This window comes from Cariama cristata, unplaced genomic scaffold, assembly GCF_000690535.1.
Source record: "Cariama cristata isolate BGI_N322 unplaced genomic scaffold, ASM69053v1 scaffold15737, whole genome shotgun sequence".
Taxonomy (NCBI): Eukaryota; Metazoa; Chordata; class Aves; order Cariamiformes; family Cariamidae; genus Cariama; species Cariama cristata.
In genome coordinates this window covers 35,889-59,741 of record NW_009625081.1, presented here as the reverse complement: position 1 = coordinate 59,741, position 23,853 = coordinate 35,889, and the positions used below count along the sequence as shown (strand labels likewise).

General features: G+C 35.0%; 1 protein-coding gene across 1 annotated transcript in view; it reads left to right on the top strand.

Annotated features, from left to right (window-relative positions):
* LOC104164215 (diphthine--ammonia ligase-like) overlaps positions 1 to 23,853 on the top strand; it is a gene marked incomplete at its 3' end in the record, with an annotated part of 48,001 nt that overhangs the window by 977 nt on the left and 23,171 nt on the right. The window contains exons 2-3 of the mRNA XM_009703477.1: positions 945 to 1,039; positions 3,416 to 3,609. Coding sequence (XP_009701779.1) covers positions 945 to 1,039; positions 3,416 to 3,609 — 289 coding nt within the window. The remainder of the gene's footprint in view (positions 1 to 944; positions 1,040 to 3,415; positions 3,610 to 23,853) is intronic.

The following is a 23,853-nucleotide window of genomic DNA, read 5'->3' as shown; positions in this document are numbered from 1 at the left end:
CGATTCCTGCCCGGGACTGGTTTTTGTACCTTGACGTTTAAAGAAGCTGCATAGAATCTCCACCTGCAGTTGTAGTTTGAAGAGTTTGAGTCTGAACGTGGATTTTGTAAGCACTATGTATTCTAGAGCACTCTTAGTTTTATTGTTAGACTGTAATATTGCCTTTGGTAGTGATTAAAGTCTGTGAAAAATAATATATTTCAGTTACATGAGGAGAGCAGGATTCTTTCCTCACTGATGGTTGGAAAGCTTCCAGTAGGTCTTGAATGAATGTCAAAATTAATTGTATTATCTGTGTTAGAGTATCATCTCTTGGCCTCAGAGAAGAGTATAATTCTGTTTATTCTGTTTGCCCCCCCCCCCTTTTTTTTTTAACCAGAAGTGATTATCTGCAGTTATATGCAGTAAAAAATGTGTATGTTCAGTGCAGTGTTAACTGAACCTACTGCCTGTAATAATTACAGCTTTTGAGAATGGGAAGTACATTTAAAATGTTGAAACTTTAGACAAAGTATCCCATGAAGGATAAATGTTATTCCTAACATGACTGTCTTAATTTAAAAAGATCGATAGTGCTGGCAACTTTCTGGAGCAGATAATGTTTTTTCAATCCACATTATCTAGTTATGGACTTGAAGACAGTCCTTGTTCTGAAGGGATTCCAATGTAAGTGGCTGTTCTTTGTGGAACCTCTCAGATTAGTAATAAGATACAGAACTGGGTATGTGCTTTATGAATACTGTATGTAGGCACTATACTTATATAATAAACATTGTATGGTGAAATCATCCTTTTCCTCCTGCTAATACTTTGCAATCTTTTTTTTATTTCAAAACTTTATAACCTGCTCTGATGATACTGATTTTTAACTAGTTAGGTAAAAGTTGTAAGGGGCTAAAACTTTTATCACTATTTTTAATTGCACTGTTTTCTTTTTCTTACAGTGGTGGGAAGGACAGCTGTTATAATATGATGCAGTGTGTTGCTGCTGGGCATCAGGTTGTTGCTCTAGCCAATTTAAGACCTGCTGAAAACACAGGTATGAAAGCCACGTTTCTTATAGGACATTTTTTTTTTTTTTAATGTTAGAAACAATGCAGGCACAGCTGTGCCTGAATTAAGTTCCTTTATGTGTTTTTATATAGTTTTGCATACTGAAGGACAATCTAGAAATCTTAAAAGAGGTAAAAAAAAGGAAAATGCTATGGAGATGTATTAAATGTATTTTTCCTCAAAGGGGAAAAAAACACAAGAAGATCAGTAAAAGAAAGGCTTACATCATTTGGAAAAAGGGAGAATACGAATATTCCTGGTGGTAAACAAAGAGATTGTGTGAGTTCAGTAGCACAAATAGTAAAAGTTGATAGAGGGATATCATCAAACAAAACAAACACTGTATTTTTAGAAATGCTTTAAACTGGCATAAACCATTCCAGCTGCCAAAAATATGCAGTTTTGCTGCTGCTCATTCATTTTTAGCCTTGTGTATCTTCCTCCATTATTCTAGCCCAGCATTTGTGAACTGGATGGAGGAACTGATCTGGATTGGAATTTACCTTGATGCACTTTTTCCTGCCTTTTTCCTTCCTTTTAGCTTGGACTAGTTTTCTGATCAGTTCCTCACAGTCTGCACTTAGACTTATTTCTGTGAAAGAGAATGAGAGAAGCACAGGTAGTCTAAGTCAGTGGTGAGGTGAGAGGGTGAGCTGAGTACTTCTGTGTTGGACTAGAGCATAGATAGAACTTGAAGTGAGACTCAAAAAAGAAATGAGTTGTGTCCCAGTTGGTAGGGGAGAACATTAAAGTATGTTAACATAGATTAACTGTTCAACATATGTTAAACAGTTAAGTATGATATCTGGTAACTGTGTGGTAGGAAGGTACACAGAAATTGAAGGACAAAGGGAGCTGCTATGGCAAATGAGTCACGGAGGGAACTGGCAAATGCTAGGGAGTACAGGAACAATTTATTTTCTGGGTAGCTGGGACATAATCACCTCTAATCTCGTTGAAATATATTGTCTTTAAACTATTTTATCCACATCAGAAATGTAGAATATTGTCATTAAAATCATAAAATGCTCTCTTTAAGTGTGTAGTTGGAAATTTTGTGGAAAGTTAATTGAGGTGCTTCAGGCAACAGCGGATTCTATGCCATTCATGTTATTTCATCTTGTACCACTGTTGCCTGGAGAGTCTCAATTAATAAAGAAACTGTGTATTCTGAACTGAATATCGGTTTAAAGACGTTGTCATACTCATGTATGCTGAAAAACACTTGAGTTTTCTTTTAAATCAACTATTCTGGTCTAGGTTGGTTGGTTGTGATTATGGATTTGGATTTGCCTGTTTTAAGCAAAAGCATATCTGTTGTGTGGCATCAAATGTGACATGACCTAATTGTTACATCACAAATTAGTTATCTTGATCAATGTTACAGACCTTTCTCTTTGCAAGATGTGCTACGTACGTATACAGCAGAGATGCTTGATGTGTCTGTGTAAATTAAGAGAAGTTCTGGTATTACAAATTAGCATTAAAGTAGTGAATTGTGTTAGCTTTTAATAAATAAAGTGGAGATTTCACCAACAATGAGGTATTGATTTATCAATCTGAAAAATTAACTGAAAGATTTTATATGTAAACGGTTTATCATATAGTTTGAGATTTAATTTTAATCCATGATGTCTGCATTTTAGCTGTTTTTTTCTTATCTGCTAGCTACAAACTGCTTGGAAGAAAATTCAGTTAAATTTTTCTCCTGGTTAAGGAAATAGCAGCAAAGAGTTGATTTCATTTTAGAGCTTAATTTTTAAAAGGAGTTAAGGTAGAAAGAGCCTGGATATTATAACATATTTCCTTTTCTTTTTGTTTATTAAGCAGTGCCAAAACATTATGGCGGTCTACTTTTATTCTACTTAAGCAGAACTAACCTCCTCTTCTTGATGACCATGATAACAATTTGAACAGCAAAGCTTTTGGGAATTTTGACAACCTATTGCTTATTCTCAGTGTTGCAGTGCATTCCAAATTTCTTGCTCTGAGTATGTTGAAATGCATCTGGGTTTGTGCCTCTGAATTGTGTTCCTATTCAAATTACCATATAAATAAGAGCAGAGTTGGACCGTTAGGAGATTTTTGGATGAACAGGGAGGAATACTAAAGAAGAAATAGACACCACAATTTCCAAATACGTAGCATATTTGGGACAGATGTCGTCTTCTCCATATGTATGTTTGGGTGGAGAAATTTTATTTTTTTTTTCTTTCCATGTTTATGTAAATATTGTCACCAAACATCTGTTTGTGAACCAAAATATATTAACATTTAGGTTTTCTCAGTGCTTTGTAGTATTGTGATTATCTGTAGTTGTTGAAATAATGTACCTAATATGATTGTTTCTTAATTGTGGCAGGGCAGACTGATGAATTGGACAGCTATATGTACCAGACAGTAGGACACCATGCCATTGACCTATATGCTGATGCATTGGATTTGCCACTCTACCGTGGTTTCATAAAAGGTACTAGTGTAAATACTGGAAGAGTGTATACCACGTGTCAGGAGGATGAGGTTGAAGACCTTTACAACCTCATGAAACTTGTTAAGGTATGCTAAATGAAAAGAATTAAATAATTAGGGACAATTATGTTGCTTAACTCATTTATGAATTTAAGTAAATGATCTACTTAGGTATTTTAGGAAAGCTTTGAGGAAAAAAAACTGAACACTTTTGCAAGTTTTATTTCTATTCCTTTGTTATTCCTAGCCCTGTGAATATTTAGAGTAACTTTAGTCCTTTTTTCCCCAATGTAAATCAGACCTTTTAATCCCCATTTCAAGCCGAAACCTTGTTCCTATCTAATAAAACCACTTGTAACAGGTGCTTGGCATGTACTACAAAAACATAATTGTGAAAATTGTCTATAAATAAAATATTTATGTAGTTTCATATTTGAAATAATGCATTGCTTGATTACTGGAATGAGAGATATTTTGAGTTTTGTGCATTTATTGGTGTATGGAAGGTAATGTCTAGACATTTCTGTTTGTGTACACTTACGCTCTGTAAACCAGAATCTGTTATTTGTTTGTATGTTGCAGATCATTCACAAAGTATTACAGAATATTTTATAATTATAGTTTTGATTCCAGTAACCCTGTAACTATATTCTAATATATCACATAGTGGCAATAACATATATCAATCCTTTTTATCTATAAAACCAATGAAAAGGAGATAACGAGTGTATTTCCTAAAACACTTGAAATTTGTTCTCTGTTCTTTTCCAAAAAGTTTCATGTAGTACTTTATTTTCCACCGGAATTAAATCAGCTCTCATTGAAATAAATAGAAAACTTTCCATTGGCTTCAGAGGTTTTACACAAAGTTTGAGTGAACATGCTATGTCTATCTGCATTAATTGTGTTGATGGCTGCAGTGCACAGTACTAAAAAATACGGTTCAGAAAATCATATTAATTGCTGTTCTAAAAAAGGTAAATACATATTTAATTTTATTGATCAAACTGGTAGACTACTTTCTGAAACTTCAGCTAAAGATATTTGTAGTCTTCAATTCAGGTATTGAATGTTTTCTAGCCTGCTTTCTTCCATTGAAATGAGAATTGAAATTCATGAACCTAAAAGCTTCAGGCTTATTCTTTGTTCAGTTTAAAAAAAATTAACTTGCAGATCAGACCTAAGAATGTGCTTTGAGTGCAGAATGCTTCCTGAACCATGTGGGAGTCAAATGTTACATCTTCTGAACATTTTTGACAGGGGCATCATGTTCCTCTAAAGTAAAATCAAGATCATACACCTGTGTTGGAGTATGAGACTACGAAACAGGAGAACAGCGCATGTAGGCTGTACGGCCTCAAGTTGTGCCAGGGGAGATTTAGGTTGGATATCAGGAAGAATTTCTTCACTGAAAGGGTTGTCAAGCATTGGAACAGTCTGCCCAGGGAGTGGTTGAGTCACCATCCCTGGAGGCGTTTAAAAGACGTAGATGTGACACTCAGCGACATGGTTTAGTGGTGGACTTGGCAGTGCTGTGTTAATGGTTGGACTCGATGATCTTAACGTTCTTTTCCAACCTAAATGATTCTATGATTATGCTCTAGAGCATTTCACGGAAGTTTTAAATGGAACATGCATATCATACAGTACAGGAGTTGAAAGAAATATGGTACAGCAGTTTTAAATTATTTTTGAACTATGATAGTAGTAGAAATTAGAAGGACTAGTATATGCTGTCTCTTAAAGCTGCATACTAACAGCTTTCTGCCGCTGGGTAAGATAATAAATTACTGATCAATTTAATTAAAAATGGGAAGATTAGTGGCAATTAAGATGATACTTCCTTTTCGATTCTTGCTGTCTTTGGAGAAATGGATGCCTGACGTAAATTAATGCTAGCATTAAATCTTGACAACTTCTGCTTTGGAAGTTTGTACATGATAATTATAACTATAGTTGAAAGAGATGTTATCAAGTTGTCTGGAATTAAATAACTGTTTCTTTCCTGTATAGAAATATTAATTCCACTATACGATATTTTAAAGACATAAATATTAACAATATACTGCCTTTATGTTAGACTTTGGATAACCATGTCTTTACAGTCAAACTTGTCTGAAATTCCGGTGCAAAAGTGTCAGTAGAAGTCTTGTATATTCTGATGAATAATTGCAGAATTGTCAGGGGAATGTAAACTACAGCAGATGTAAGTCTTTGGTTTTTCAGTTCTAAGAAAAAGACATGAAAATTTTTCTTTTGTGTGTTAACAGTAGCTTTGAAAGCTTTCTATTTTTATTTTTTCACTTTTTTTTATAACTGTAGTTTTGTAGCTTTACTATGTAGAGTCTTAACCACTGAGGATTTGCTTTAGGAATTTTTTTCCCCAGATGTTAATAGTTTTAAACAGAGAGCTCAAATTGCCTTCTGTTGAAGGGAGGGGAGGAATTCTGCAGAAGCCTTGTCAAAACGCATCCTTGAGTGGATGTAATTTCAAAACACTGGTCAAACTAACATAGTTCTGTTTTTCTGTCAAATGGTTTGGGCCCAAGAATGCAGGAAAGGCGTGTCTAGATCAAAATCACAGTGTGCCTCACTTTCTGTTTGTAAAGAACACTTGTATTGCCGGTACTACTTTAGTGAAAAATTAAAACAAAACACCTTTGAGAAACTAGTATGAATTCAAAAGTATTTGATGTTTTTAAAAACGATATTATGAGAACAAGATTTCTGAAAAGTTAAATATTCCCCTGCAGTACTGGGAAACCCAGGATGACAGTCCTCTTCTGGTTCACAGGACTCAGAAAGTGATATTGACTGCCAATGACTTTAAACCTGCTAATTTTATTATCACAAACCCAGATGATTGATAGGTGTGAAGGAAATTTATATATATTTTTTAGTTGCCTAATGCACTGTTTCAGACTCTGTATTCAATATATATTGTGAAACATACCAGAGTATTTATATGATGCCTAAAGTATTTTACTATGCAGGCCTCACCTGATAGTAGAATATTTACTTTGTGAGACATGTGAATCCTGAACTCTAAGGAATAATTTAATCTACTGTCCATGTTACTGAATAGGGATTACCAATACCCTTGTTTGTCCACGTTTGTCGCTCTGCGTATTGGAGATTTTTCCAGCAAAGCATGTAAGCATGCTAAGAAACTAAGTTTCTTAGTTACCTGAACTGTCCTTCAGGGTTTTATCATGGCGCTGTCTGTGAAACCAGGAAATGTGTGGCAAAACTGTGTTTCTTTCCCTTTAGTGGTTGGAAAGACTGGAGCTTGGAGGCATTTTTATGAAACTTTGCTGCAACATACCTCTCAGTATAGGTGTATTTAACTGCTTTCTCCCCTTTCCAATGTAATTATGATCTTGTCCAAATAATACATTGATGTTTTATGAAAGCACATAACAGTGGTGTTAGATGGGTTGAATGATGTATTGTTTTCTCTGTCTCAGGGAACTATGGCTAAACTTTTGTTTAGGGCAGTGGTTGCAGCAGCTCCCAGATTATACAAACCAATGCAAGATAATTTATTTCAGTTCTGGGTTTCAGTAGACAGTTCGATCCTCTTCCAAGTTTCTTGCTTTATCTCTTCTGCTCTATGGAGGCTTTGTCTTTATTTGGTACATTTCCACTGCTGGAGTAATTTGTAGAATTCTTGAACTTGATAAAAAATTTTTTTCTTCTAGCTGTTTTTAAAAAATTGATTCTATTTATAATTTCTTTGTAATATATTTCCCTGTGTTTATTTTAAAGTATGCAAGTTGATTTTCAATGTATTTTCAGTTTAAACATGTTATTTCTCTTAGAGTTCTCTTTGTGGTGCGCTTTGTGGGTTCAGAACCTGCAAGCTTACAAAAAACCAAAGAGTTCCCTTGAAAGAAATTAATATATTGGATCTCAGGACTGAAGGATTATTAATTATGATATCATCCATTGATCATCAGCTGAAAAATAAGAATTCATGTTGGATATATTGGATGTATGAAACATTTGAATAGTAATAGCCTTTGTTTGTGGCACTGTTTCATTTTATCACTAAAGTGGAAGGGGAAAGAAAGAAAATTCATCTTCTAAAATATTGTCAGATTCTGGAGCAGGGATGTTGTAACCCAGTCAGTCACTAAGAAGAAGTAACGTGATTTTTAGATACAGCCACAAAGAGCTTATTAATACAGTGTGATTTCTGTATTTAATAGCTATTTTTTAAGGACAGGATCATGATATTTGAAAGGGACCCAGACTGATGTTTACTGAAGACAGGAAGTATTCCTGTCTGAGCGTTAAAATTGCAATAGCGGTGTAATGTTAGATGTTACTTAAGTTGATATTTTGTTTCAAAGTACTTTGGCTGTGCAGGTTCAGGTGGAATAGAGGTAACTTGAGTCCTGTCATTATTCGGTGAAACTCCCTCAGACTTGCCATTCTTCAGGAAACAGTTCTTTGGGGTTTGAGGTAAACGAATGAAATACAAGGTTATTCTGTGGCCTCTGGACAGGGATTAATTCCCTCACAGAAGATAAAGCTTTCTGTTCCTCATTATTGCTAATAATCTTCCATGCTAAGGAAACGGTCTTCTTTTTATCCTTCTCCAGAATTTAGCTGCTGTAGCCAATGGGTAAAATGGGTTCTTGGATTCAGTCTGACGACTGACTTTCTGTGGCTTTTGTACAGCCAAATGGTGCTCCCATCAGGAAAAATACATGAATAAACATAGCATAGTATTCTACTGCAGACAGTGCTTCACTGTCTTCACTGTTATAAAATGTGTTTAAAAGATACAGTAAAGTATTTAGAAATAGTAATTTGTCTTTTAGGTGTCCATTTTAATCGGCTCTCCATAGTCCTCATGTCTTCAGTGGTAGTATTTACATGATAAAGACTAATAGAGTACTCTTAACTCATACAAATAAGGTTCACAAGTTTTCTTAGGAGTCTTAAAGATCTAAATATTATTAGTTATGGAATCCTGATTGACTTCAAGAATCTGTAATCTGAGGACCTCAGCATGCTGTTCACCAAACTATTTTTGCGGTTTACAAGTTCAGACAAAATACCTAGCTTCCCCCTCTCATTGATGGGATTCAGAGTGTTCAGAAGTGTACAGAACAGTTCTGTTCCTGTCGTCATTTCCTGTGTTTTCAGTTGAAGAAAATCTGATATTTTCCCTATAAGATTTGAATTATTTGTAGATGTATAGACTAATTCCTCAAAGGTATAATTCTCAACATTTTTATAAAAGATTCATTTATAGGAAGAGGTATTTGTCTTTATGCTGAATTTCCAAAATAATCACTCCTTCTTAATTTTTCTGCTATATTTTAAGATTATTGCAAAACAGGAATACTGTGCTCTGAATATTTTATGGATTAACTTTATATATAATTCAAGAATTGAAGCATAGAATTTATGTACAGCAAGTGAAATTGTAACATCAGTATTGAAAAAACATTCTAAAAAATCTTCGGTGCCCAGTTAGGGGCAACAGTGAGAGATAAAACAATGGAGTTTGTTTTTTAGGCCCTCTACTACTCATGTTGGTTAGATGAACATTTGAAGGCTATATATCTTAGCCCATTTCTTTTTGCCTTTAGACATGAAAATTAAATGTGAACTTCTAGAAATTGTGTGAAATGTCTACCTATACTGACAAGAAATAAATAACCGTGTTTCTTCATAAAATATGATCTTTTTTTTGAGACAGAATATTTGCTGTGGTTTTTCATGTGGCATAGGCTAAGTTACCCTGCCTTTTTTAATTACTAGATTTTTATCTGTGAGAATTTGAGTTGTCCATTTGCACTCATCTTGTTCAAAGATTTTCTTTATTAATAGACTTGTTATTTTTTCTCTTAATTAATTCTGGAGTGGAGCTCTGTAGCTTCCTCCAGCTAGGGGATGACCATTGTCATCAGCAGTGAATAAGAGTGTGAATTAAGGGAAGAGGGTATGAAGTAATTGCATAGTTCACAGTGCTTTAAGCAGTGTAAAAATAATTATGTATCTTGTTCCATTCACAAGACAGAGTTTGTTTAGATTTGGGTTTTTTTAGTGTGAATTTTAAAATGAGATGGGAACAACGAATTTTTTTACTCAACAGGGTACCTGTCATTCTCCATGTCTCATCTGACCTGTTCAGGAAGGGTCAATTTTTTTTTTTTTCCCAGAAGGGGACCTTGAACAACATCTTTGAGCTAGTTTCTTACCGTGAGAAATATTGAGCTTTATGTAAACAAAAAAGTCACTGTATTTCTCCCTATTAGGTGCGTGGAGTTGTTTTCACTCACTCTCAGTCTTGTGTTAATACTGAATAAGCAGAGACAGTCAGGCTGGTGGTGAAAGATGGTAAGCAAGCCTGAGGGCTTGTTCTGGTCAGCTTTAAACCTCTGATTGCCAGGTTTTGCTAATTTCCCATTTCCAGGGCATCTCTCGTGTGACCTTGCCTGCTGAATATGATGTTCTGGGTTGCAGGATTCTCACATGCATTTGGAAATGGGCAGCCAGGCATTGTTTACAGGACGCCAAATGAACCGTGCACTCACAGCAAGTTTGATAAACACACATTTCCTCCTTTTATCAGTGAGATTGCAGAATGTGAAGTATGAGTTTCCAGTTTTACTCGTTCCCTTCAAACCTTTTCCTGTTTAAAAACTGAATTTCAGTAATTGGATGATGATACATCCTTAGATTTTGTTTTGCTTTTTAGTTATTGTTGTTTTGAATTCAGCTTACTGGTCACTGACACTTTATTTCAGTGCCTACCTTGACCAGGTTTGGCAGACTTTCAGATAAAAGCTTTCCATTTGTTAAGCACAGAAAAGGTTCATCCCTATCAACGTAAAGTGAATGCTAATTAACAGTAATGACTTCTAATCACTTTGCTTTTATACTCCTTTAGGAGCACTGCTATTATCCAATGTAGTTAAGTGAAATGCTTGTATATGAATCAACAATGCTGTATTTCTTCTTGCAGCTATTGCTCATAATCAAGCTTTGAATAAATTACGATAGTAAAATTGGTTTTAATGTGCTGTATTGCAAGGGGAGAAAGGAACCTCAAATATCTTGTTAAATATCTTGAGTATTTAGAGAGTTACCTGTTAACATTTTGTCATTCAGTATTGTAGTTAAATGGAAAAATACATTAAGATGTTTAAGTCAGTTTTGTAAATGTTATCAAAACTTTTTTCATGGTTTGAATTTTATTTAAGTGACATGCATAGACTCAACAGCCACAGTAAGAGCCGAATTTGGATCCAACTGCACATCTGTAGGAATGAACTACAACAATTCTCAGTTAAAATACAGTTAAGTTTTACATAGAACAAACATATATCTTAACTTGAGAACTTCACCTGTTTTAGCCTAGTATGGTAATGGATATTTAGTGGGTTAATATGCATTTCTTGTATTAATACTGTGTTATCTAACAAACTTTTAATTTACATGAATCCTGCCTGCAATCATATATACTTCGAAAGGAGTATGAAAGTAATACTAGTGAAATTTTATTAATGCCTGGAAACAATAAAATAAGATGAAACTTTATTTTAGCAAAACTAGACTGCTAGAAACAATGCTAATAAAAACCAAGAGCTAAACAGGTTACTAGACTGGTAGTGTGTTCAGCAATTTTAAAATAATTCTGATTTTGAAAGAGAATTAGGCTAAAGACAGAATGTTTATGAATTTGAAATTTAGTGAATTTTTCCACTTAACATTGCACTTACAGGGCCTGTTTGGAAGCCAAAGATGGCAAAACCTGGATGAAACCCATTTCTGACATGCACATTAAGGTTTTTTATTTATCTTTTGTTAACAAGTTGCTTGAAACAATTACTTAAATCACTTAGAATGAATTCCAAGTCTCAGTGTCTGTGAAGGAACTGGAGTCTTCGTTGATAAATATATTTGTGTTGTCTGGTTTTGAAATTTAAAAAAAATAGTCAATTTTCATTTTCTGTGGCAGTTTCGTTTCATGTAGTACCTATGTCTTTGCATGCTTAGAGACGCAATTGTTCCACAGTTACCATTGCAGTTCTTATGCTTGTGGTTGTGAGTATCCACAGGCACAGTCTGTGGTTTTGATTTTGTTTGTTTTGTTCATTCATTCATTCACATAGCTGTAGACAATTTTCTGGTACATAGTTTGTTTGCTTGAGCATCTTTTCTGTTAATATTTGGTTTATTATGAAGTTATTGCCTAACTTAATTTGAAAATACCTTCCCTGTAGCCTTTCCGCTTTAAATATGAATTTGCGTGAGCGTTCATAAAAGTCCAATGTTTTTTGCTGTAGTACTGTAAAACATGCTGCTTGTGCGTTTTGCCACCACATTGGTGAAACAGAGCAACACTTTTCTTCTCTACAGTTTAATTTAAATGAATGGTACTAGCCATATCTTAATTCAGTACTTTTGTTTCTTACTTGGCATCTTCATCATGCTTTTTAGAGATAAAAATGGAAAATATAAAAACTTAATTATTCTGTACTGAGGTAACTGGCTGCTTTATATTATTTACACTTCTCATTAGGCAGTGGTAATATATGTTTTAAAATTTATTAGTGTTTAATGAAATGTAATTGGGGTTCTAATAAAATACAATCAAGGACAGGTGAGCTTTCATATAAATGAACAGTAAAACATTTATCAAATTTGTCTTCATAAATATTTTTATCTCTGAAGCTCATTCTTTGTGTAAAAATCATTTTGCTTTCTTATACAATTACTAAATTATTTAAGCTGACTTATTTAATACCCCTCCCTTTGATATGAATGTCACACATTTATCAATTGCATAGTTACGTTATTTTCAGCTGGACGCTTACTGTTTCTGATCAGTAAATTTAAAAGTTATTCTTCTGGAAAGGCTGGGATTTCATTTGGTTTATATTGCACCAACGTTACTATTTTCACAATAGAAATGATTGATTTGTAACTGTCATTATGAAAATGAATAAAACAAAACTGGCCTTTTACACTGAGAAAGGACTGTACAGGATGGAGATATTCTTTCTGTTGATAACTTCTGCCTGTGGAAGAATTGCATAACAGTCATCACTCATTTTCATATTGATTATGAGTGGGATTCCAGTAATAGGTTGCTGTTTGCAAAGGATAAGGCGGTGCTATGATTAGTTAGCTTTTCCATGGAAAGTACTACAAAGGAAAATGCCAAATGTGTGCGCTGCAATATTCCTATCTGCCTGACAGTCTGTTGTGTGAACTTTTTTTTTCAGTCCATTTTCTTTCTGAAATACAGCTTCAGTCTTTCTGCCTTATTATTGTTTTAGGTTTAGTGTATTCGCCTGCTCTCCTAAGTCCGGTTTCTTTCTTCAGTTATTTATTTTCCTGACAGTCTTCTCTTCTTGGGTCCTGTCACCATTGTAACTCTTGAAAACTGATACAACAGTGCCCTCTGTAGTATCTCCCTAAATGGTTACTACCTACAGCTGGTTTTGAGCATTTAGGTAAAGAACAGGATGTTTAGACTTATTTTTAGTTCAAACAAAAGCCCTTTTTTTCTTAAGGAAACATTTTGATTTTTCACTGACTGTTTTACATGCAAGAAAGGGAACGAAAGAGACTATTCTGAGTCATCTTTTAGATTTATAAACTCTCTTGTCATTTTGTAGTGAAAATCTGAAATTTTATCAGGCATTCAGGGCAGTCATTAAAACTGGATGGGATTTTCTGAGTTGTTTTGGCTTTCCTGAAGTTTTTGTTTGAAGTGGAGCTTCAAAACAAAATAATTTTAAACTTACTTCCTTTGTGCTTGCTGCTTCTCCTAAACTAGGTCTTGCATGATCTGCCAGGGACTAAAGAGATGCTCACCAGCAGAACACCTAAGCTTTATTAATGATGTTGTTTTAATTCACACAGTGACTGAAGTAATTGTTGTTCATTAGCATTGGTTTGTCTCCAAAACTCATTTACAATTTAGATTTCTTCTTTACCTCATTATAGCATAATATGCAAATAGATTTTATTCTGTTTTCTGCAGAACTTACTGGATGGGTTCAGGATTGAACGCACATGTTCCCTGCATTCGCATACATGCACATTCACACTCACATGCTGCTGTTTAAATATTATAAACTACAGTAAAAAAGCATGACCTTTTAAAAAAATAAATGCTTTAACTACAATTAGTTTCTTCTGTAACAGCATCATAAAAGTCACTCTGTGAAAAGTTAAATGGCTTTATTTTATGATGGGGAGTGTTAATGTATGTGTAGAACACACTCTTAATGCACTTCTATGAAATGAAAATCATAAGTCATTGCAGTAAATTATAGTTAATGATGTAACCATTGATGGCTATTCAAAACATTCCTGTATCTCTACTGATTTGTGTAAAACATGACTGCCCACATACATGCCTTAGTTCGTTTGGAACGGTAGATAGATAAACACACCAGCTTTCGACTTCTGAAGACCATTTTTTTCTGTTTAGCAAGTGATATGAATTTTGGTGGAGTAAATAGTACATCACAAACCACTTCATGCAGTATTTGAGATCTGGTAATAAATGATGAAGAAGACTAATTTAAAGTTAAATTAAGAGGTGAGATGTTTCAGGAGTGTACAGTGTAGAAGCTTTGATTTTTGTCTGCTTGTTTTATGGGTAATCTCTAGCCTTTAGTCATATCACATCTTTCCTTTTTACCATGAGATTTTATATACTGAAATTGTTACTGGAGGAAGCAACTATTATGGCATAATGTGCACTGGCTAATCTAGAAAATACCTCATTTACTATCCATTAATTTAAAACAATTACAGAAGTTAAAAAGATACCCATATTTTTTGAGTAAAGCAACTGTTATTCTGCTGGCAAAAAAGTAATGTTAAATTTGATCAAAATGACTACTTCAATCTAAATTTAACTGGAACTCTGAATCAAGCTTAATTCTTCCATTGATTGTATAATTGTTGTTAATCTTAAGTATTGGGTTTTTTTTTTGTTTCATTTTTGTTAATGAGCTTCTTCATGCATGTAGGGTTTTTTTATGGTAAAACAAGTATTATTTTTTTTCTACAACATGGCCAAACCATGGATTGTTACAATTTTGAAAGTGGTCTTGACAGTTTACTTTGTGAAGAAAGGGTAGAAATTGAGTAATAGAGAAAGAGATGATGTAAGTTTCTACTTTAAAGTAAATAGCTACTTTAGATATGATTTTAATCTTTTCAATGGAACTTCATCACAGTTCACTCTATTTAGACAAATCTGTCATTCAAATCAGTGGGAATTTTGCTTAAAAATGAGTTCTTCATTAAAATAATATTTTAATGAAGAAAACAAATACAGTTGATTTGTTATAAGTGTGATCTGGTTGTCAGTGAGAAAGGGATTTAATTCTAAACTGCAACCTTTGTGATAGATAAGGTGCTGTCTATTTGGAAAAACGAATAAGGTGTATTTTCTTGCAATGAAACTAGCAAATTAAGATTCCACGTAATTAAAATAGTGATAAATGTAGATTACATTATTGGAGACAATGAATTACAGCTTTTCTGTCTACTGAGAGTTGACATAATTTACCAAGACCAGGCAAAGAAGTGACAGAGCAGCCACTGCAGATGCTTATAGGAAATGTTCTGTTTAGTCCACATACTTTTTTTCTTTTTAGTTAGAAAATCAGTGATGATTTTACCCCATCCTGCAATCATTACCTCCCCCTAACATACCACACTTCTTTTCATCTAGTTGGATTGTGTGATCCCTGTCTGAAATATTTAATGAAGGAGAATATAAGTTTAAGGTAAATCTGTAGTTGAAAATAGTTGTTTTGAAATAAATTGCTGAAGAATGATCACTCAATAATTTTCAAATGTCCTTTCACAAAATCTGAGCTGATACAGGGTAGTTAAGGATATTTCTGAAGGTAATTTTAATTTGCAGTATTTCTTTGACTCTGAAATACCAAAAGATGTGGAGACTGAACGTTGGGAATGTCTTTTGTGTAGAAAATAATAAATATCTATTATTGGTTAACAGTTGCCTACTCTAAAACACTAGTTATAAGAAGAAAAATAAATATTGCAATCTAAAATGGAACATTGTATTTCAGGAATACAGTTTATTACAGACTATGTTATCCAAGTAGGTGCAGTTAAACTACCTGGCATAGCTTTGTTTTCTTGGCTTTCTTCAGCTTCTGTATTCCCTGGTCAATGTACCAGCACAAAGAAAGGATTAATGTGTGTAGATACATAATATTTTGTGGAACTTGAGTTTAACCTGTAATGTTTGTGATTTTACAGAGCTTGGTAACTGCTGGTTTATAATTGCTGGGATTAATTTATTAGTATTTTCTGTTCATGTAGTCATGTTTCATTCTGCTACAGTTTGTTTTATAAAGTCCAGTAGTTCTTTTTTCTTTCACATTCCTTAACTTTCTTTAGACCTCTACAGATTTCCAGTAATTTTGATGTTTTTGTGCTACAGTAACCCTTTTTGCCACCTTTAGGTTTATCCTTATACTTTGGAGACCAGTCCTGTGTTAAGGAAAGTCTGTCAGTCATTATTTATTACCCATTTGTCATTGTGACTTATTCATTGCTTACATCACCATTCTCAAAAGTATTGCTTTACAGAAGTAGTGAACGGTGCTGTGAAAGAAAGATCAATAAATGCTTTCAAAGGAAGATTTACCCGAAGACTTAGATCTTCTTTTTAATACTAAGTCTGTGCTATTAGTTATGAGATGGTTTTAATATTTTGACATCAAGTACCCTGTTATTGAGAACGGAAAGATGCTATTGTGTTAACTGACTTTTGTGGAGCAGCATGACTTTGGCAGTTCAGTTGCATAATGTCTAGTTTTCCAGTTTTCAATACTTAGTGACTTTTCCTGAATGCTTATCTTCTGAGCTGAAATACACAGTTTAATTCCCTAAGAGAAAGTGATAAATTGTTTATATAATAAACACTTGAAAAAATTTATTTGAATTTTAGTGGTACTGTTGTGTGCAACTGCACAAAGAGAAGAGAGTGCTTGTTTGATATCATCAATTGGAAAAAAAGAAAAAAATTCTACTTCACCCCATGCCTATTTAAATTGCTTTGAGAGCTTGATGACCCATACTGTCTTTCCAGAGCATCTAATTCCACATGATATGGTGACTATTGATACCTTTTGAAAGGTGGTTGCTCTAGAAAGCTATGTGAATATATAATATTAAATTTATTGTATTGGTTGCAAATTGAGGCAGCTGAGGATTTGAAAATGGCAAATGCATAGTTTCATGCTCTCCTTTGTATCATCTTGTACTTCAAATAAGCTGGAAAAGCAGATTGTAGTCATATTATGTTAAAGACTATATCACACATCCCACTGGAAGGAAACGAAACAAAAAGATTGCATGGATGTGTGATGTTTCCTAGTTTTTTATTTCTTGATTCTGCAACATTTATTTTTTCCACTATTTTTGAAGTGAAGGTGAAAAGATCTAAAACAAATGAGTGTCTGCACACACACTTTGGACCAGGCATATGGGAAAGCTGGGAACCTAGTCGTCTTTGCAGTAGAAACTGTCAATAAAACAGTAGCAATTCAGGTTGAAAGGCTGATATAAATATTCCGCTTCTGTTAAATGAGACAAAAGTATTTGTGGGAAGGCCACGCTTACTTTCTTCTTTGTAACGGGTAAGAAAGCTCAGTAGTGGGCAGCCCATTGTGCAAATGTCTGCTTTAGGAACTGGAAAGGGACTGAAACCTTAATGAATGTGAATAGCCCTGAACTTCTACTGTGTATAAACATTTTTAATGTCCTTGTCCCTATCTGGCTGATTTTTATTTTTTTTTAACTGTCTTTTTGTGTCACACAGTTTGTGTTGGACTAGACTCAGAGACTGTTCCTTGGCTGGTAGATTCTTTGGTGAACAAAATACTTCTGCTCTTAATAAAAGCTGTTTTCTTTTTCTTCTTATCTTGTTACTACAGTTCATAGTCACTTATGCCAAGGGCACAGGTCATGGTAAGTATATATTTGCAATTTTAGATGTCCCAATCCTCTGATACTTCAATTTCTGTGTTAAAAAACCCCATAGTAAATAATTGTAGCACCTTGATTAGAGAAGAAGCATATGACTGAGAACCCACAGTATAAAATTAATGCATATACCTTTCAACAATAAAGCATTCTGGAGATGCTTTTTTCATTTAGGCAACAATCAATTTGGGAAACTCTGATTTAAGCAATATTGTCTTATAAATTTAAATAATCAATTTGTTCCTAATCTCAGAGAATACCGTAACAATCTGCCTGCAGTTGAGTGAGTGAGGAGGGATGATAAGGGAAGACATGCATTCTCTTCTCTGTGAAGAAGTTACCTACTGACAATACCAGAAAACTTTCTTGCTTTGATACAGATTTTTAAAGATGTTGTTGCCGTCTAAGGCTGGGCTGATGCTTAAAAGTGGGTAACAGGTGCTCTCTATTACCCCTTCCTTTCCCAGAAGGAGAGAGGAAAAGGGAGAGAGACTTATGGGTTGGAAAATCAAAACAACTTTAATAAAACAGTAACAATGGAAAGAGTATAGTATTACTACTACTAATAGAAATAAAAACATACAATACCAATATTGAGCCTCCCAATGATGATCATGGGCTTGCGTGCCAGGTGGCTCACACTGCTGATGCCACAGGGCGGGCACCGCGATGCCCTGAACTGGACTCAGCAGCAGACAGAAACTGGATTCAGGAATACACCGATCAGGATCAGAGGCAGGAGAATGAGCAGAGTCCCACAAGGATGCTGGCCGTGAAAGGAAGGAGGGCTGACCCCCGTGATCCCTTAGCTTTATACCCAATATGACGTGGATGGGATGGAATACTTCGTTGGTCAGTTTTTGGTCACCTGTCCCATCCACAGCTTCCAGCAGGTGCGACCCTCTTACACCTCCCTACCCACAGACCACAAGAGAGCCAAGAGTGACTCTGGTTCCCATAGAAACAAGCACAAACATGGGCCTTTTTGCATAACAATCCCACCACCACCTTAACAACAACTGGAAACATCAAGTGCCATCAACTCTGAATGCAGACACTGTCTGAAAAACATGTGGTCAGCTTCAGAAAGTGCAGTTACTTAGAAGAAACTTGACTGAAGGAAAATCTACTGAAAAGAGATTTGGTCCTGTTTTAGCCAAACCAGGACAGATGTGGAATCTGGATGGTAAAAAAAAATGCTGTTGGCTTTAAGCCGAGAAGGTACCAAAAGGATCTTTGATGTTCTACATAAGTGATTTTATCTTTCTTGCTATCAATTACGTATTAAAGCAGCACATACAGTAATAATACCCTTCAACAATATATTGTTTGCTTTGTACTGTAAATCTAAAGCAATGGTTTGCATTTTTTTAAATGGGAATGGAAGAACCAAGATAAATGTTGGAGGTTTTTTTTTCTTTAAAAAAAGCATACTTTGGAGGATATTGGAATTTGAAAGAAGAAGGGGACAAGATATACCTTAATCTTTCCTCCTTGATCAATAACTTGACCTTACATCGCCCGCTCTTCTTTGCCTTTGGAATAGGTTCAGGATCAAGTTAGTTGACAGGTGTCTCGCTGGCAGGTTTCCTGATTTTAATTTGCAATGTTTTCTGGCCTACACCTTTTCCTGATGTTACTTTTCTGCATACTTAATTTTTACTCTGGAATTCCTCTCCTTACCTTCTCTCTCCATTTTTAAACATTCACCTGCATTTAATCTTGGTATGACCCCAGCAAGCTGTATTTTTTTCTTGTTCTCTAAGACATTGCTAATTTGCCAACCTGTCTCTTATTCATCATTCCTTCATGTTTGTGTACCCTTTCTGGCACTCTTATGGTGACTAAGGATGTGTCTTCCTTAAGGAAGCAAATCCTCACTTTCACCCAGTTGGAAGAAATAGAAATTTATATTCCTCTTCCCAGACACACATTTGCTTTCAGATTTTAAGGGGGCATAATGGCTCCCACTCAGAAAGCAACCTGAGGCTACAGCCCTGTTGACAGTATGAGATGATAAATGATATGAGATGATGAAATGATAAATTTCAGATTTATGCCAGCTAATAAAATAAAGCAATATTGAACATATTTTATGATAAAATGAAGAGAATTTAGCATTTTGTAACAATTTTTTTAATGCTAAGCTTTAGAGGAAAGTTTTTTTAAAATTTTTTTTAATCATTGTTCTATTACAGAAAAATCCTCTGGAAGTTTTACTTTGCTATATGTTTCTCCTTTGATTTTGCTTTTTCTGTACTGATGTTTTCTGGTTTTACTTTTGCCATTTCTTTGGCACGTTATCATCTGCCTTTCCTTTCTGTTTCTTCCAATCTCCTTCTAAAAGTCCTTCTTTTAAGTTTGTTTCTCAAGGCAGATCCTCAAGCTGCCCTTTCTTCCTGCTACCTAAATTCTCTCTACCTTAGAGTAATAAACTTCTAATTATCCCCTGAAGTGTGATCTTGTCAGGCCAGGTTGGGGCAGTGTTGCTTGCATATATTGGCATTTCCTGAAGGTTTTCCACTTACAGCTTTGCCTGGATTTAGGGTAAGTCAGACTTTACATGAATCTGATATTTTAGGACCTGGTTCATAGCTCTCTTGTTCCTGGTATAAGGAATATGGTATTTCATTTCAGAGGTACCAAGCCTGTTTAAAATGGGAAAGTTGGATCAGATTTGCCTAGAATATTTGTGCAAGAATAGATGGTCTCACATGGCAATTTTCAATGCAAAACCTTAATGAGTTTTCAGGTTTTGGCCAACCATTTTCATAAAGTATCACATTAGGGCCTTGTTGTGAAACTGATTTCTAGTCAACTGACTGAAATGCAGAATCTCCATTCTGTAGGAAAAAGATTTCCAGAGGTTTTTGGTGAGAATCTGGAGGAAAATTAGACACTGAAATTTCCTTTGAGACAAACAAAAGCAGAAAAATTGAGATTTTTTCTTTCTTCCTGAAATTGAGCAGCTGGTTCTTCTGAGAAAACAGCTTTGGATGCTTTCTGCTATTTTTTCAGGATACCATCTGCAGGCTGGACAGGGCAGAACCATGTTGTCAGGTTGGGGCCAAATGGATAGGGAAAGTCTGTTCACAGCAGTTCACCTGGGGAAGCTGTATTCAGGACTGTGGACCATACAATCCCAGACTCTGGTGTCGCCTGTTAGGTGAACTGACAGGATCCTGGGAAGAACCTGTGTTAGCTGGAAACTGGCCCAAACCAATCTCTGTTTATAGAACACTTCAGCTTTAATGGACTGGCATTTCTAATGAAAAACTATTCTGTTGGAAAATCCCAGGCACATTTTAGCCTTGAAGTGCTATTATATTACTATTACTAAATAATAATGATGATAGTAACTTTACCACCTTCTGCCTATTAGCTGCCTATTAGCTTTATTTGTGTTCTTACCCCTAATATGAAACAAACTGAGATTGCTTATAAATGAAGTTACTGTATTTTCTCATCTTTGCATCCTGTATTTTAAGGAAGTGTTTTAAGGTAATGTTGATTGTAAATAGCTGAGGTAGCCTGCTGGAGGTGGGTGGCAAAAGTGCAGTGATGACTTGCACATTTTAAAATTCTTCTTGCATTTATTCTTAAGTGTTTACATGGCAACTCTTTTTCCAGTTTCTCACTAATAACAGACTGTATTGCCATTCTATAACCTGATGATACCTCTGACTGCATAACGTCAGTTATAGTAGAGTATATGTTTGTTATTAGACTGGAAAGGCAGTGGATCAAGCATAAACTGTACACTAAGCTAAGAACCTGTCCACTGTTAGAGTCATCAAAAGGAAGAGGGGATTCCTTCCTGCGCACATCAGGCCTGCTGGAAAAGGCAGACAAAGTACTCTGTTTCCTGCTCTCACAGAAGGAGCAGTGCCAGTGGTTCCCAGAGAGGCTGGGGATGTTAATCCCTGGCCAGGCTAGCCGCTGTCCTTAAAAGTAGAGCTCAGGATGCTCTTGTACCAGGAGTTATGGGGAGCCTTTAATTGCTTGGCCGGTTTGTAGAGGAGTTGGCTTTTGCTGGGTAAAGCTAGATAATGAAGACAGGAGGTGAAGGTAAATCCTTTCCAAATGTCTGAGTAACAAGCATGCTGAGGTACCCTCTTAAAAAAAACACTCCTTTTTAGAGGCTTGTGAGACTTGACTTTTTGGGGGTTATCTGTAGTTTCTGTGAATCTGCCTGAATTTCGTAGAGGACATCGCCTATTCCTCATGATTTCTTTAGTAAACTGCTCAGAGTAGGAAGTCTTTATGATGGGAATTTGATACCTTAAAAATGCTGCATTTTAATGGACAGGTAACGCCATTAAGCTCTCGGCTAACGCATAAAGCAGAATGATATAGAGGAGAATGGTATCTAGTGTTTGCAACTGTATTACAGGCTGATCTTTAGTTGTTGGACTCGATGTGGAAATTACCAAATGATATTGTGGCCTCTGTCATTCCAGTTGATTAGTTTGCAGAATGATTCCTTTCTGACCTGGAATATCTAAAAATCTTTGTAACAAAAGCAGTAAAGAAAGTAGGAGTTCTGCTGAGTGCTTTTGTTGAGTAAGCACCTTTTTGATGATCGCAAGAAATTTTAAAGTGTATTATTTGTTCAGTATTGTAAATTATATTTATTAGAAACAAAATTATATGCCATTGAAAGGTATTGAAAGTACAGATCAAACTAAGAAAAAAGCAGGGATATCTCATGCCTATACATTGTTGAAGCTTGGTTTTCTTGAGGTACTTTTTCATTTCTATGCAAGAGGAGAGAAGGCTGCATGAAACAGAGATTTAAAAAAAACCAAAAGAAACAACGTTCAGTCATATCAGTTAGTGGTTGCCTACATTGCAATTTATATAGATTTCCCTTAAAGAAGAATTCAGACCAAGTTTCAAAGTCTCAGCAGAAGTTGCAAAGTACTTTTTAGCTATCATTGTTCAAGCCATGTACACTTCGTACAAGGCAAGTCTTTAGGACTTGGAGCATTTGCTTTGAAATAGGTTTTCTGGTTAAACTTCGAAGTAAACATATTTAAAAGCAGTAGGCCCATCACTTTTAATTTGACTTAGTTTTCTGAAATATTTTCTAATGGATTAATATCTATTTTTATATTTTATTTTCCAAAGTACCTATAGTAGTTACATTATTAACCACCATGTCTAGCTAAGTCTAGTTTTATACTCAGTAATTGTCTTCTGGGGTTTGTTTCCATGTGCATCGGGCATAATTACAGTATCAGCTATCTTTGAAGAATTTTCTTAAGCACCTATTTAATCTTTCTAATAGGACACTTGCAAAAAATCTTTTATGCAGAGTAGTTAGAAGAATCTACGGATGAGAATCCTCTTTTAATGGAAAATGGATTTTAATTATTACTCTTACCTGCTGAGCTTTGATTTCAAGTGTGATTGACCGTGATACTGAAGACAAAATCAGCTCAGATTTCTCCTTTTGAAGCCTCTACAATGCATCTTGTTAAGTGGAGTTCCTCTGGGGGGGATGGTTGTGGTGGTGGTTGCAGTGCTCCTCCAAACCATTCTCACCTGTTACCAATCTTGTTAAGCTTCTCTTCTTCTGACATTGAAAATATGGAAGTTTTTGGTTAGAAAATGTTGCATAAGTTTGCCCATGTTTGACTGTAACTGCTTTTAGATTTTCCTGAGAGGATTAATACAATTTAACATTGCATTTCTAGAATTAAGTATTACAAAATATCAAGACTGTTTTAAAAATGAACTCTGTTTTCCCATGTAGCTTTTAAAGATGTCAATGATGCTGAATCAAGGTTGATTAACTGAATAGCAAATGAAGGCAGAGAATAAGAGAATGTAGCTGTGAATACACATATGATAAACGAATAATGATAAAATTACTAACATAGATAAATTAACTACTGTGCCATTGGTACTGTGGTTTATGGTAGCACTCTGCAGGGGAAGGAAGGAGAGTGGTTGTGTTGTTTACATTCTGCTTTTTACTCATACCTGTCAAAGAACAGTAAATATTAGCTCTAATGATGAAGTCATCTGTATAGTAACAATAAATAATGAGTATAGCACTGATTTCACAATGACTTGTAAAGTATTGACATACCACTGGTTATTCAATTTGATTACTGTTAATGAACACAGTAGAGACACAGTAGACACAGTAGTAGTAGTCATTGCAACATCTTCCAAAATTCATCCCATAATGCACATGCAGCATGGATAGCAGTGATTACTTGGCATATTCAAAGAAGTCTAATTTTTTTTTATTTTATGGTAATACTGTTATTTTCAATAAAGCAGCTGATACCCAAGTAATTTGAACAC